The sequence below is a fragment of the Sorex fumeus genome, unplaced genomic scaffold (assembly GCF_029834395.1).
Source record: "Sorex fumeus unplaced genomic scaffold, SorFum_2.1 ptg000044l, whole genome shotgun sequence".
Classification (NCBI taxonomy): Eukaryota; Metazoa; Chordata; class Mammalia; order Eulipotyphla; family Soricidae; genus Sorex; species Sorex fumeus.
The window spans coordinates 40052597-40067002 of NW_026606101.1; the positions used below are offsets into that span (position 1 = coordinate 40052597).

The 14406-nt window shown below is 40.9% G+C and overlaps 1 protein-coding gene across 1 annotated transcript in view; it reads right to left on the reverse strand.

The window, feature by feature from the left end:
* RALGAPA2 (Ral GTPase activating protein catalytic subunit alpha 2) overlaps positions 1-14406 on the reverse strand; it is a 380552-nt gene that overhangs the window by 185768 nt on the left and 180378 nt on the right. The window contains exons 22-24 of the mRNA XM_056121724.1: positions 13940-14133; positions 12643-12741; positions 12279-12434 (exon numbers count right to left, since the gene is read on the reverse strand). Of these exons, the coding sequence (XP_055977699.1) occupies positions 12279-12434; positions 12643-12741; positions 13940-14133 (449 nt within the window). The remainder of the gene's footprint in view (positions 1-12278; positions 12435-12642; positions 12742-13939; positions 14134-14406) is intronic.

Genomic DNA, 14406 nt, shown 5'->3' on the forward strand with positions numbered 1-14406 from the left:
TTGGGAGTCGGGGTGTAGGGTGATGGGAAGGAAACTAGGCCACTGGTGCTTGGAAATGCACACTAGGAGGGATAGGTACTACAACATTGGCTAACTGAAACCTAATCGTGAACAGATTTGTAAGGGTCTATCTCATAGTGATTCAATAAAAAAATACTTTAAAAAATGTGGCAAAGCTAAGGGGTTTGGTGGGAGAATTGCAACAAGTCTGTTTAATGACTAAAATATGAACTGGTACTGATACTGGGATCTTGAACAACATCATGCAGTCACTGTCTACATCAGTCTTTCAGACAAGAGAAACACTGAGACGAAATTAACAGAAAAGGACACAGAGTATTATATGGCTTTAAGAATTTCTACAAGTGCCCAGGGAACCAGGCACAAACCTACCTGGCCAGAAAAAAAGGCAGCATACAGACCTATTAAACAACAAAGTAGTTCCAACAGGGATCCACTGCCTAATCTTGTTACACAGGTGTTCAAGCAAACTTTCTAAGACAACTGCTGTACACCACTACATATGACCACTTTCCAGGGCCATGAAGGTACCCGTGCGTATGAAACTTGGGTAGATGTTAACTGCAAGGTATCAGGGACATAGAAAATTCAGTGGTGTAGCTTCCATCACACTGAAGCCACACTGGGGTGGGGGGTCGGGGGGACGGGACATAGAGATAAGTGGGAAGAAAAGCTAGTGCTAAGAATGGACAGAAAATTTTTGAATCAGAGGCTGAAATAAATAAAATTCTGCCTGACCGTACAAGACAGGTATAAAGAACACTTTTCTTCTGGTGCTCTAAAGTGCCTAGTTTTATTATTAACTGTCATTTTCAAAACTAAGAAATATACCTAGGGAATAAGCAGAAAGATATTAAAACTTAATTAAAAATAACTCTTGTCACTCAAGTTGTTTCTCCTCCTTAGCTGTACAGTACTAGGGCTCATGCTTTACTGGGGGCTTCTGTGACCTGGCTCCAAACTTAAAATACTCTATAATTTACTTCAATCATTTAAGTCTTCAACCAACCCTCTGAAGTAGATACTGTGTTTAGTTACATTTTATAAGAGAACCAAGGCACAGCAAGGTCAAATGACTAGACTAAGATGATACACATTCAACATGGGAACTAGATACTCTCTCTTGAAACCCAGGATCCTGTTACATTATCTCACATATAACTTCATCTCAGTGAGGCCTCATGATTTTTTGGTGTGTATATAATAAGACATTATAGGAAAAAATGACAAAAACCTACATTTACCAAAATTTCTATATGCAAATTTGCAACAATAATTTTGCATTAATGTAAGCTGTGCATTTAAAAGAGAATTCAACTTTGATGTATAACAGACAAATTACATTAAGACATTAAATCTGTAAGTCATTGTTAAAAAATAGTTTACTTATTTTAAGCAAAGAAAACTTTCCAGTCTTTGATATATGTACTTTAAAACATGAAACTAAAATTCCTTTCCTCAACTGTCCTTTTCCATTTCACACATATTGATCTCTCCATATGTTTTAAATAATGATGAAATTAATAGGAACTGTTTTTAATAAATCCAAATCATAGCTCCTTTCATGTCTAAATATTTTGGAGAAGACAGAGGTGAAAAACTTGCTTAAGCATTAGGAAAACTAAGAACAACTAGGAACAGCTTTAGAAGAGAAGCTGAAAGAGGGCGAAGACCCAGGAGGCAAATACGGAAAGGTAACGACTCACAGGTTGGGCTGGGGTGGGGGGCTAGGAACCAGGCAGGAGCCAGGTAACTCATAAAGAGGGAAAGAGCACAACCGTCTGCCTGATTAAAGTGTTGACTGCAAACTAGTGAGAAAGAGATACCCTATGGGAAACCCTGGAAATTCAAGTAGCCTTTTCAAATGTGTGGCACTGGGAAAAAGTTCTGAGTATTTTTTCTTTTTTTTTTTTTTGGTTTTAGTAACTGAAACAATGGATCATGATATTTATCTAACTGAATTGCAAAGAAAAGTCAATGGAGTAAAATCATGTTGCTCCCAGCACAAAGATTGGAGCTGTGAGTGCTATGAAGAGCTTAACCCAACAGACAGTGCAGCTGGACAGCGGGAAGACACCTGGAAAACACCTCGCCAGGCAGTGGACAGTCTCACCAGTCACCGGAATTAATCTGCGTGTAATTTATAGATTTTTTTTCTTTTTGGGTCACACCCGGCGATGCACAGGGGTTACTTCTGGCTCTGCACTCAAGAGTTACTCCTGGTGGTGCTCAGGGAACCATATGGGATGCTGGGAATCGAACCCGGGTCGGCCATGTGCAAGGCAAATGCCCTACCTGCTATGCTATCTCTCCAGGCCAATTTATAGACTTTGAATGTCTTGATGATCTTAATCATTGACTTTTAAAATTATATTTTTATCAAGACGGTACTGGTTTGCAGGAGTGTGAATGCTTGTATGTTTCAGGCTCTAAGATGCTCATGCAATACCCACCTCAGAGCCAGTATCTCTGCGGCACAGCCCACTGGCCCCTTTCAGTTCATTCTCCGAGGCCTTGGTAATCTCAAGTCTATGGCCAGAGCCTAAGGATCTGTTCTCATTAGACAATGTCTCCCCTTTCCTTTGCTCCTCTATATTTAACATATGAATGAGAACATCTAGTATTTGTTTCTTCTCTGATTTGTTTTTTTGGACCTGACTCCTTCCAACTCCATCCACGATGCAGCAAAAGGCAAGATGATGCCCTTTCTAACAGCGAGTAGCACTTTATGGTGTGCAGACATACTGCCGCTTCGATAGCCACAAATTTATAATACGGAACACTGGAGAGGTTTCCAGTTACTGTAACTCGCACTGCAATAGGCATATGTGAGCATAAATCTTTTTGAAATAGTGTTTTTGTGTCCTTTGTATACACATCTAGGAGTGGAACTGATGAATCACGTTATTCAATTTTTAATTTTTTGAGAGACACCAAAACTGCTTTCCAGCTGAACTAATTTACACTTCCAACAGTGAAATGTTCTTTACTCTTTGCACCTTTCCACATAGTTGGGTTTTGTACCTTATTGACGTAGGCATTCTTGCCTGTATGATATAATTACCTCATTGTCATTTTCACTTACATATTCCTGATTCTGATGATTTCTAAACCAGTAACAGGATTATTTTTACAAATTTACTGTTGAGTCAAATATTAAGCTATTTCAAAGCATTTTCCCCCTCAAACACATAGAAAAACCATAAACTCACACTGTAAATACACTGTGGGAAATAGTCGATGATTAAGGTAATTGCTTTATGTAATAAGTTATTAAGAATGATTAAAATTGGTTTAAATAATGTTTCTAATAGTTGATTTGGAATGTACTATTAAAAACATTCTGGATGCTAACAAACAATTATAGTATGTATCATTATTGTTATTTAACATATGAATGACTATATTTCTTTATTGATTTTCTATCATTTAGATAAAACTATGATTTTACGTGATTGTGTCATATACACAGGAAAAAAAAAGAAAAATTTTATTTTTTAATTTTGTTTTTTAAGAGTTTTTTGGTTTTTTTGGTCACCCTGGCAGTACATAGGGGCTATTCCTGGCTCTGGTCAGTAGTCCCACTTGGCAGTGCTCAGGAGGGACTATTTGTAAGTGCCAGGGATTGAAATGCATTTTACTTACACGCACAAAAAGTAATAAAAATGTCATCAATTACTGTATGCACTCTATGTTTAGAAAAACACATATTTAACATCTTAGCTTCCATTCCAAATTAAATACAAGATCAGTCACTACTGACATAATTTTAATTCTTTCAGATTTAGGAAAACGTTTTGTAAAAGACCATAGCACAGCACGTTGCTCGGAGGCCCGGGCCTATGTAAAGCTGGTTGGCAGTCAGAGAATGGTGCAGACAAGTGCGCCACCCAGAGGCAAAACGGAGAAACTCACCTGGGATTTTATTTGTGAGACAAAACTAATACTAACAAATGTTTTCTTCTCTTAGTTTAGAAAACACAGCAATCTTAACTTTTTCATAATTTAAAAGTTTTTTTAGGGGTCCTTTGGCTATACCTACAGTGCGCAGGACTCACTCCTAGCAATGCTCCATATGTAGTACTAGGAATCAAACCCGAGCCAGTCACATGCAAGGGCAGCACCTTCACCTCTGCACCATCTCTCAGCCTCCATGAATGATTGTGTAAGTCTCTTTCTGCAGAGACAAAGTGATTCAAGGGCCTATATAAAGCCAAAACTTGTTGGGATGATGGAACAGCAAATCCTGAGATGACTCAGCCACAGGCGCACAACACCAAACCAACAAACTGATTGAACTGTATTTTCAACAGTAACTGCTTTCCTGTATTTTTCAAATTAATGTTAGATGAATTTCTGGAATTACATATATGTTCTAGTTAAAGCACCCTGATCTATTTAGATATGTGTACTAAAAGTATTACCAGAGACATTTCTTGCTAAAATGAGAAGGCTTTCTTTCATTAGAAACTTGCCTTCAGAATTTTCTTTTGGCAAAGGAATAAAGTTTATTTAAAGTGATTATAGTTGGTAGAGAGGATTTCAATAATTTAACAATTATTCAACCAATAATTGTTGAGTTTAAAGAAAAAGTCAGGAGCTGGAGTGATAGCACGGAGGGTAGGTTGCTTGCCTTGCACATGGCTGACCCAGGTTTGATTCCCAGCATCCCATATGGTACCCGGAGCACCACAAGGAGTAATTCCTGAGTGCAAAGCCAGGAATAACCCCTAAGCATCGCTGGGTGTGACCCAAAAAGGAACAAAAAAAGAAAAACAGTCAATTCTATTAAATATACAAAAATACAAGTTTCTTATGTACTAAACCATAGGCTCATTATAAACTGGAGATTTACAATACTCCTATTTTGTCCCAGAAGTCCAGACACTGGGACTATTTTTTTTAAATTTATTTAAATGAATCACCATGAGATACACAGTTACAAAGTTGTTCATGACTGAGTTTCAGTAGTACAGTGTTCTAACACCCATCCCTTCACAATCACAAAATCACAAATCATCCTGTTATTTGTCGATTGCCTCGAGCAGGCCCTAGTAACGTCTCCTTCATCCTAGCCCTGAGATTATATTCAAGGCTCTTTAGGAGAAAGAGACCCAGCATTGTTACTGGTATTTGGCATATTGGGTACGCCACGGGGAGTTTGCCAGACTCTGCCGTGTGGGCAGGCTACATTCGGTAACCTGCTAGTTTGTCCAAAGTAGGAATGAGATAATAAGATGTTATAATAAAATACAATACTGCAAGCAGCAAGGTCAAATAAGGAAATCACATACAAAGAAGCACCCCTTAGATTCACAGCAGAACTATCAGAGGAAACCCTCTAAGCCCAAAGGCAATGGTGGGATACAGTGAAAAAACTCACTGAAATGAAGTCTTCACCAAGAATACTTTATCCGGCTAAACTCTCACTGAAACTCGAAGGCAGTACACTATTTTCTGGATAAACAACAGTTCAGGAACTTCATAGACACAAAACCCAACCTAAAAGAAGGGCTAAAGGGGCTACTGTAAGACTAGACAAACCCCTACAAGCACAACAAACCCTTACATAAAGATGACACAAAACCCCATAACAATAATCTCTCTCAATGTCAATGGTCTAAATTCACCAATTAAAAGACAGAGTGGAAAAATTGATTCAGAGACAGAACCCAACATTCTGCTATCTACGAGAAACACATCTGAACAATCACAACAAACACAGAATCAAAGTCAAAGGATGGAAAACAACCCTGAAAGCAAACAACCCCCTCAAAAAAGCTAGAGTGGGCCTTACTAGTATCCGACAACATAAATTTCAGGTTAGAAAGATTAGAAGGGACAGTAAAGGCCATTTTTTACTAATTAAGGGATATGTACAGCAGGAAGAAATCACACCCCTAAACGTATACGCACCCAGTGAAGAACCAGTCAAATCCCTACAACAACTGCTAACAGACCTTAAGAAGGACATTACAAGTAACACAATAGTAGTTGGAGACTTCAACACTGCCTTATCACCCCTGAATAGATCAAGAAGATTAAAACTCAGCAAGGAAATAATGGCTCTGAAGGAAGAAATAGAAGACAGAGGGCTAATAGATCTATACAGGACTTTATATCCCCCAAAAAGAACAATACACATTGCACAAATTCAATTCAATCCCTATAATGATACCCATGACATTCTTTAAAGAAATGGAGCAAACACTCCTGAAATTCATATGTAACAATAAGCACCCATGTATAGCTAAAGCAATTCTTGGGAAAAAGAAAATGGGAGGAATCAACCTCCCCAACTTCAAACTCTACTACAAAGCAGTAATAATTAAAACAGCAAGGTACTGGAACAAAGGCAGAGCTGCAGACCAATGAACAGGGTTGAATATACTGACACCTTCCCTCAAACATATGATCATCTAATCTTTGATAAGGGAGAAAGAAATGTGTAGTGGAACAAGAAAGCCTCTTTAACAAATTGTGCTGGCAAAACTGGACAGCTAAATGAAAAGAAAATGGGCTCAGATCTCCACCTAACACCATGACAAAAGTAAGATCAAAATGGATTAAAGACCTCAACATCAGACTGGAATCCATAAGGTACATTGATGACAATGTCACTGTCACTGTCCTCCCGTTGTTCATTGATTTGCTTGAGCAGGCCCAGTAACATTGTGAGACTTGTTACTGTGTATGGCATATTGAATACGTCACGGGGAGCTTGCTAGGCTTTGCTGTGTGGGCGAGATATTCTGAGTATCTTGCCGCGCTCTCCAAGAGAGGTGGAAGAATCGAACTTGGGTCGGCCATGTTGGCTGCTTGCAATGCAAACACCCTACCTGCTGTGACATCACTCCATCCCACATTGAAGACAACCTTGGAAAAACCTTCCACATCATTGAAGCGAACAGTATCTTCAAAGATGACATGTCACTGGCCAAGCAAGTGAAAACGAGACAGGCAAATGGGACTATCTTAAACTAAGAAGCTTCTGCATCTCAAAAGAAACAGTGACCAAAATACAAAGACAGTCTACAGAATGGGAAGGGATATACCCAATACCCATCCGTCAAGGGGTTGATATTAAGGACATACATAGCACTGGATGAACTCCACAAGAAGAATCATCCAACACCATCAAAAAATGGGGCGACAAAACGAACAGAAACTTTGTCAAAGAAATCCGAATGGCAAAAAGGCACATGAGAAAATGCTCTACATCACTAATCATCAGGCAGATGCAGACCAAAACAACAATGAGATATCATCTCACACCACAGAGACTGGCCCACATCCAAAAGAACAAAAAAGCAACTGGTGTTGGCACAGATGTGGTGAGAAAGGGCCCTCCTTCACTGCTGGTTGGAATGCCGACTGGTTCAGCCCTTTTGGAAAACAGTATGGACGATTCTGCACCTCTGTGTTCATTGATGCACTGTTCACATTAGCCAAAATTTGGAAAAAACCCAAGTGCCAGAGAACATATGACTGGTTATAGAACTTTGGTACATCTACATAATGGAATACTATGCAGCTGTTAGAAAAGATGAAGTCATAAAATTTACATACAAGTGGTTCTACATGGAAAATATCGTGCTAAGTGAAATGAGTTAGAAAGAGAGGGACAGACATAGAAAGACTGCACTCATCTGGGGAATATAAAGTAACAGAATGGGAGTCGAACACCCAAGAATAGTTGAGATAAGTACCAGGGGGTCTACTCCAAGGCTTAGAAGCTAGCAGCACATGCTGGGGGTAAAGGCAGCTCAGATAGAGAAGGGAACACCAAGTAAAGGATGTTTGTAGAACTCGCTCGGGATGAGAGACGCATGCTGAAAGTAAACTATAAACCAAACACAATGGCCAGTCAATAACTCTATTGCAAGCTACAATACCCTAAAGGAAAGAGTGAGCAAAAGGGAATACCCTGCCACACAGGTGGGGTGGGTTGGGGGGTACGAGGTGGAGGGTGGGAGGGCTACTGGGATCATTGATAGTAGAGAATGGGCACTGGTAGAGGGATGGGTACTCAATCATTGTATAACTGAAACCCAAGCACGAAAGTTTGTAAGTCTGCAACTGTACTTCATGGTGTTTCACTAATAGAAAAACAAAAAAAGACAGCAGTTGTTCTAATTTATGGGTAGGGTCTTTTATAAAACTATTAAAACAAGAATTTTTGAACATTTCTAAATGATAAGAATAAATGTCTTCAAGTAACACATAAAATAGAACCCCAACAAAAAAGTAGTTTAGATCATATTTTTGAGGTGATAATACAGTTAGCTGATCTTCTCGGTCCTATCTTGGCATTAAAATCACCCACAATGATCTTGTAGAAGGTGTGGTCTTCTCTATAGAACTTCTCCAGCTCCATGTAGAACTTCTCAATTTCTCCTTCATCATAATGGGATGTTGGTGCGTAGACAACGAAGATAGAAACTGCAGGCAGTGAGCCACATCTATTCAAATGTAAACGTCCGATTCGGGTTGTTAGGCATTCGAATGAATCAATGCTCTTGGCCAAGTTTGTGTTGACAAGGACACCGACGCCTACGACACCTCTTTTATCGCATGTTCCGAGGAACAATTCTTCTCCAGTGTCGAAAACGGCATGGTGAGATTCGTGCCTTCTTGTCTCGGTCAGACCAATGGTGTCATACTTGATCATTCGCGCTTGTACCGTCAGGACCTCGGTGGATGCATCTGATGCTAGCGTACGTGCATTGAAAGTACAGACGATCATTTTTGTCTTCCTTCGTTGTGGCAGCCTAGGTCGGCCTTGAGATTTTGTCGGCCTCTCCTTTCTCATCCTTCTCAGTGCTGCCATGTCGGTGAAGCCTTCAGGGTCAGGTGAATGAGACCAGTTGTAGTTACTGGTTTTGGCATATCGAATACACAACGGATAGCTTGCCAGGCTCTTCCGTGCGGGCAGAATACTCTCGGTAGCTTACCAGTCTTTCCGAGAGGGATAGAGGCTTTTGGGGCGACCTCTAATCACCCTTGTAGGTGTTACCATATTTGAACCCTATCAAATATGGTGCGATAATTCCGGAAGATGGGTATTTAGTGTCTTATGATGAGTCACGGGTCCGGAAAGCATCCTGGACTGCTGGAGTGTGGCGACGGCTGGGTAGTGGAGGTAGTGTCGATAGTGGAAGTCTGCCAGTGGGGTATTTATCTGGGTAGGGTGGGTCTTCTGTGCGCAATTCGATCCCTGGGTGGTTGATGGAAGCAGACAGGGCAGGGTAGGGTGGGGCTCCTGATTAGAATCCCTTTGTCACCTGTGGTTGGTGGGAGCAAGCAGAGAAACTCTGTTCCTGGGTCCGCCGAGCCTGTAGTCCAAGGTCTCAGAGAGTTCCGCTTATCTTGTTCTGTGGGTCTTCAGTCGTGCGTGAGTCTCGGCCGGAGCGGTCACGCGGGTCCGGAAAGCGTCCTGGAGTGTGGTGACGGCTGGGTAGTGGAGGTAGTGTCCACTAAATGTGGGAGATTTTAATGCCAAGATAGGACCGAGAAGATCAGCTGAAGAACTTCACATCGGGACCCATGGCCTAGAATGGAACGAACAGGGTGAGAGACTGAGTTCATCATGTCGACCAAGACCATCCATGGTAACTCACAGTTCAGAAGGCAGAATCTAAACGATGGACATGGGAGTCTCCCGGTGGACGATTTCACAACGAAATAGACCACATCATATTCAATCAACGGTTTTGCCTGACCAATGTCGCTGTTGTCCCAAAATTTCGAACGGGATTGGACCACTGTCTCCTTCGTGCAAAATTCTACTTCACAGAGTGGGGAGAAAGGGCTGCAAAGTTCAAAAAGAGAACTCCCAGAACGACTACCAACTGGGAACTCTTTGGCACTATTGCGACAACATGGGAAGATGCCATTGTTGACAACATTGACGAGGAATACGATCGACTAGTTCAGCACCTCCATGAATGTGCGAGGAACGCCGAGAGAGATAGCCACAAAAAATCGCCTATCTTCGAAAACTCTTGAGCTAATTCACCAGCGTGGTTTGGCGCATGCCTCAGGCAACCGCAAGCTAACGTCCGAGCTCGCAAAGCAGTGCAGAGATGCGATCAAGGAAGACCTCAAAGAGAGAAGAGCAGAAGTACTGGTAGATGCGGCAGAAGCCGGGAAAAGTATTCGTAACGCCCGCCTGTCCTTCGCCAACTACAAGACCAAGATGACTGCCCTCCGACGTCCTGATGGATCCATCACATCCTCCAGAACGGCAATGGAGAAGATTATCCATGACTTCTACTCAAATCTCTTCGATAGCCATGTCCACTTGCCAACATACCAAATTCCACAGGATGGATATGTCGTTCCCAATGTTCTCCCTTCCGAAATCCGACACACCATTTTGTCGGTAAAGAAACAAACAGCACCCGGCCCAGACAAGGTCAGACCTGAACACCTGAACAACCTGCTGTCAGTACTCATCAATATACTGGCTCGGCTCTTCACTTGCTACTTGTCTGAATGCAAGGTTCCGTCCCAATGGAAAACCAGCAGGACCGTACTACTGTTCAAGAAGGGAGACATCCATGACATTGGCAACTATCGCCCGATCTGCCTATTGTCTGTCATCTACAAGTTGTTCACTCGAGTCATCCTAAATAGGATTGGCAGAACACTAGATGAAGGACAACCATGCGAGCAAGCCGGGTTCCGCAAAGGATTCAGCACCATCGACCATATCCACACGATAACCAAGCTCATTGAGGTTTCTCGGGAGTTCAAGATGCCGCTCTGTTTAACGTTCATTGATTTAAAGAAGGCCTTTGATTCTGTTGAGACGGAAGCGGTCATTGAAGCCCTAGCCAATCAGGGCATTCAAGCCCAATACATCAGGATCCTCCATGAGCTGTATTGCGGATTCACTACCAGGATCTCACCAATCTACAAAGAAGTGATCGTTGATGTCAAGAGAGGGGTTCAGCAGGGTGATACCATTTCACCGAAACTCTTCAGTGCCACCCTCGAGAACATCATGCGACGACTGGAATGGGAAGGAATGGGAGTGAAGATAGATGGTCGGCAACTACACCACCTCCGCTTTGCTGATGACATTGTTTTAATAACACCAAACATCAACCAAGCGGCACAAATGCTGGCCGACTTTGACCATGAGTGTGGAAAGGTAGGACTACAGCTGAATCTACGAAGACAATGTTCATGAGAAACAGCCTCGTTCCTGACGCCCCATTTGCTCTCAACGGAATGACCATCTCTGAATGCAACAGCTATGTGTACCTAGGTTGAGAAGTCAACATGACAAATGATCTGGCACCCGAGCTGCGCAGGAGGAATAGAGCGGCTTGGAACATCTTCAAGAATGTCAAAGAAATAGCTAAGAGGACGAAGAACCTCCGGCTCCGGGCACATCTCTTTGATTCCACTGTTCTTCCTGCATTAACATATGCCTCAGAGACCTGGGCCCTACGCAAACAAGATGAGAACGCTATTCAGGTCTCCCAAAGAAGAATAGAAAGAGCTATGCTTGGAATATCACGTTTCACTCAAATGAGAGAAAGAATCCGGAGTTCTGACATCCTTCGACGATCAAGAATCAGGGACGCTGTCTCATTTGCCAAGGTGTCAAAAATCAGATGGGCTGGTCACATAATGAGATTTAAAGATGACCGCTGGACTAGAGCTGTTACTGACTGGATTCCACAGGATGCCAAAAGACCGCGTGGCCGCCCACCTACCAGATGGTCAGACTTCTTCGTCAAGATCATGAACGATCGGTTTGAGGCTCTTCATGTTCCCGGAGCGAACAGATGCCATTGGGCTACACTAGCACGCGACAGGGACAAATGGAGACATTACTGGCACCCGCTCGAGCAAATCGACGACTAACGGGAAGTTAAGTGACTAAGTGATTAATACAGTTAGATTTTATGAGAACCAATTATCCTCTAGGATAAAATTCAACTGTGTGGTTTGGCATGATGGAAAGCAGGTAGAAAGAAGCATGATAAAATCATTTCTGAACAACCCATATTTGAACAACCAGCACAGCTGCAGTGTGTAAAACTGAAATTAGTCCTAAAACCCAACTATAAGTAACTTTGTAAATACAGTTCTTAAATACAAATAATTAAAACAAAAAGAACTGAAACTTCTGAGGATGTCAATATTTCTGATGTGATTTTATAAACCCCAATTTAACATTCAAATATCATATATGCATAACCCCAGTAATAAGCTACCATGATGAATGAGTCAAAGAATACCTGATCCTCGTTGGTTAATCCCAGATGCATCACAAGGTAAAAATGTACCAGGAAGTCTGAGTTTGGCAGCACATCCTGGCGTCTGGTCATCATGGCACAGATAAGTCTGTAGGCTTGTAGTTTACCTTCCTTATATTCATTAGGCAATGTAGTTGCCTGCCAGGAAGATAGTGTTTAGAGATATCAACACCAGATGAAAGGTACTTCAACATTTCCTTTACTTCTCAGTTTTCCATTAACAGTTGTTTATGCAGATGTAGGATGTGGTGACTTCATTATGACCCAGTTTTGAGCAGCCACAATTTTTAAATCTTCAAAAAATATGAGGACATTGACATAAATAAATGAGTATATAGCCACTGACCTTAAACAGCCATGATGCAAACATTCTGAGTGGTGGAATGAGGACCGGAGGGGATGGAGAAGACTGGTTATCCAGGCTTATTGCTAGGTTATCCCTTATCTAATAGACAAAGAAGAAAATTTTAGAGAAGAAAACATTCAATTTATCACAATGATATTTCAATCTTATCATCCATGGTCAAATAGATGTCTCCAATTTGATTTCTATAATTTAATGAAAAGCTAAAGTATTTGCAAGTTGTTGATTTTTTTAATGTAATCTAGTGTCCTTTTGAATTATGGATTTGATTTACTATACACCAGGGCACTCTCCAAGATCTGAAAAGGTCCTGAGCTCAAAATACTAAGGAATTACATAACAAGTTTTATGTAAACATGAACCATGTTTTGTAAAAAAATTTAATAATATGAGCACCTATTATAAAAATAGTAAAGAAAATTATGCATTTTAAAAATCAATTTTATAAATCTGTTTGTCATGGAAATAATATTGTAGTTTCTGTGAAGTGGTGATTTTAATAATTTTCTTAATATTTTTATAAATATTTCAAATTATAATAAAATCGGTAACACTTTTAAAAAATGAATAACCAAACTAAGATTTATTCTTTAATTACCACATATTCTTATATATATATATGCATATATATATGTATTTTTTTTTTTTTTGCTTTTTGGGTCACACCGGTAATGAACAGGGGTTACTCCTGGCTCTGCACTCAGAAATCACCCCTGGCGATGCTCAGGGGACCATATGGGATGCTGGGAATCAAACCTGGGTTGGCCGCATGCCAGGCAAACGCCCTACCCACTGTGCTATCACTCCAGCCCCCAAGCCCCCAATATTCTTATATATTACTTAACTTATGTTCAAAATTTGCATTAGATAGCTCTCTGAAGAGGCTGGAGGGCTAATTTAGTGAGTAGAGCATTTGCCTTACACACGGTAAACCCTGGTTCAATTGCCAGCATCCCAAAGCTGTTCCCCCAAGCCTCACCAGGAGTGATCCATGAACTCTACCAGGTATGACCACAAAGCCAAAACATAAATAACTTGCTGAATTTAATTATCAAATAAAGGATCAATTTTTTTTTTCCTGTCACTGTCACTGTCCTCCCCTTGTTCATCGATTTGCTCGAGTGGGCCAGTCACGTCACCATTGTGAGACTTGTTGTTACTACCAAACATATTTTGTGTAACATTTTGTGTTCCAGAACATGTTTAGTAGTTCTCTGCAATAGTTTTTGCTAAATTAACTTCTGCATATTAGAATGAAGGGTCAAAAATTAAGACCTACCTTTGCTAGTTTATACCAGAGTTCATAGAGATAGCCAAAAACTTTGGCATGGATCTTCGGTGACTGGATATTATTCACATCTCCAAGGATCCCCAAGACCCGTCTCCATAACACAGCAGCAGAGTCTGGGTGCCAGCCAGTGAGGTTCCCTCCAGCAATTATGCTGCAATCATCCACAAGGCATTCGTTGCTATCTGAATAAAAATGCATAATACAGAGTAATTTTGTTTTCATCATTTTACAGCATTTTTTTCTTTAATGGAAATCACATATGCTTGAAAATTTACATATCTGGAACTATGATGAAGATTATATGACAGCTGGAAATTGGGGATGGGAGGAATACTGGGACCCGTGGTGGTGGAAAATGGGCACTGGTAGAGGGATGGGTACTTGATCATTGTATAACTGAAAACCAAGCACAAAAATTTGTAAGTCTAGAACTGTACCTCATGATGTTTCACTAA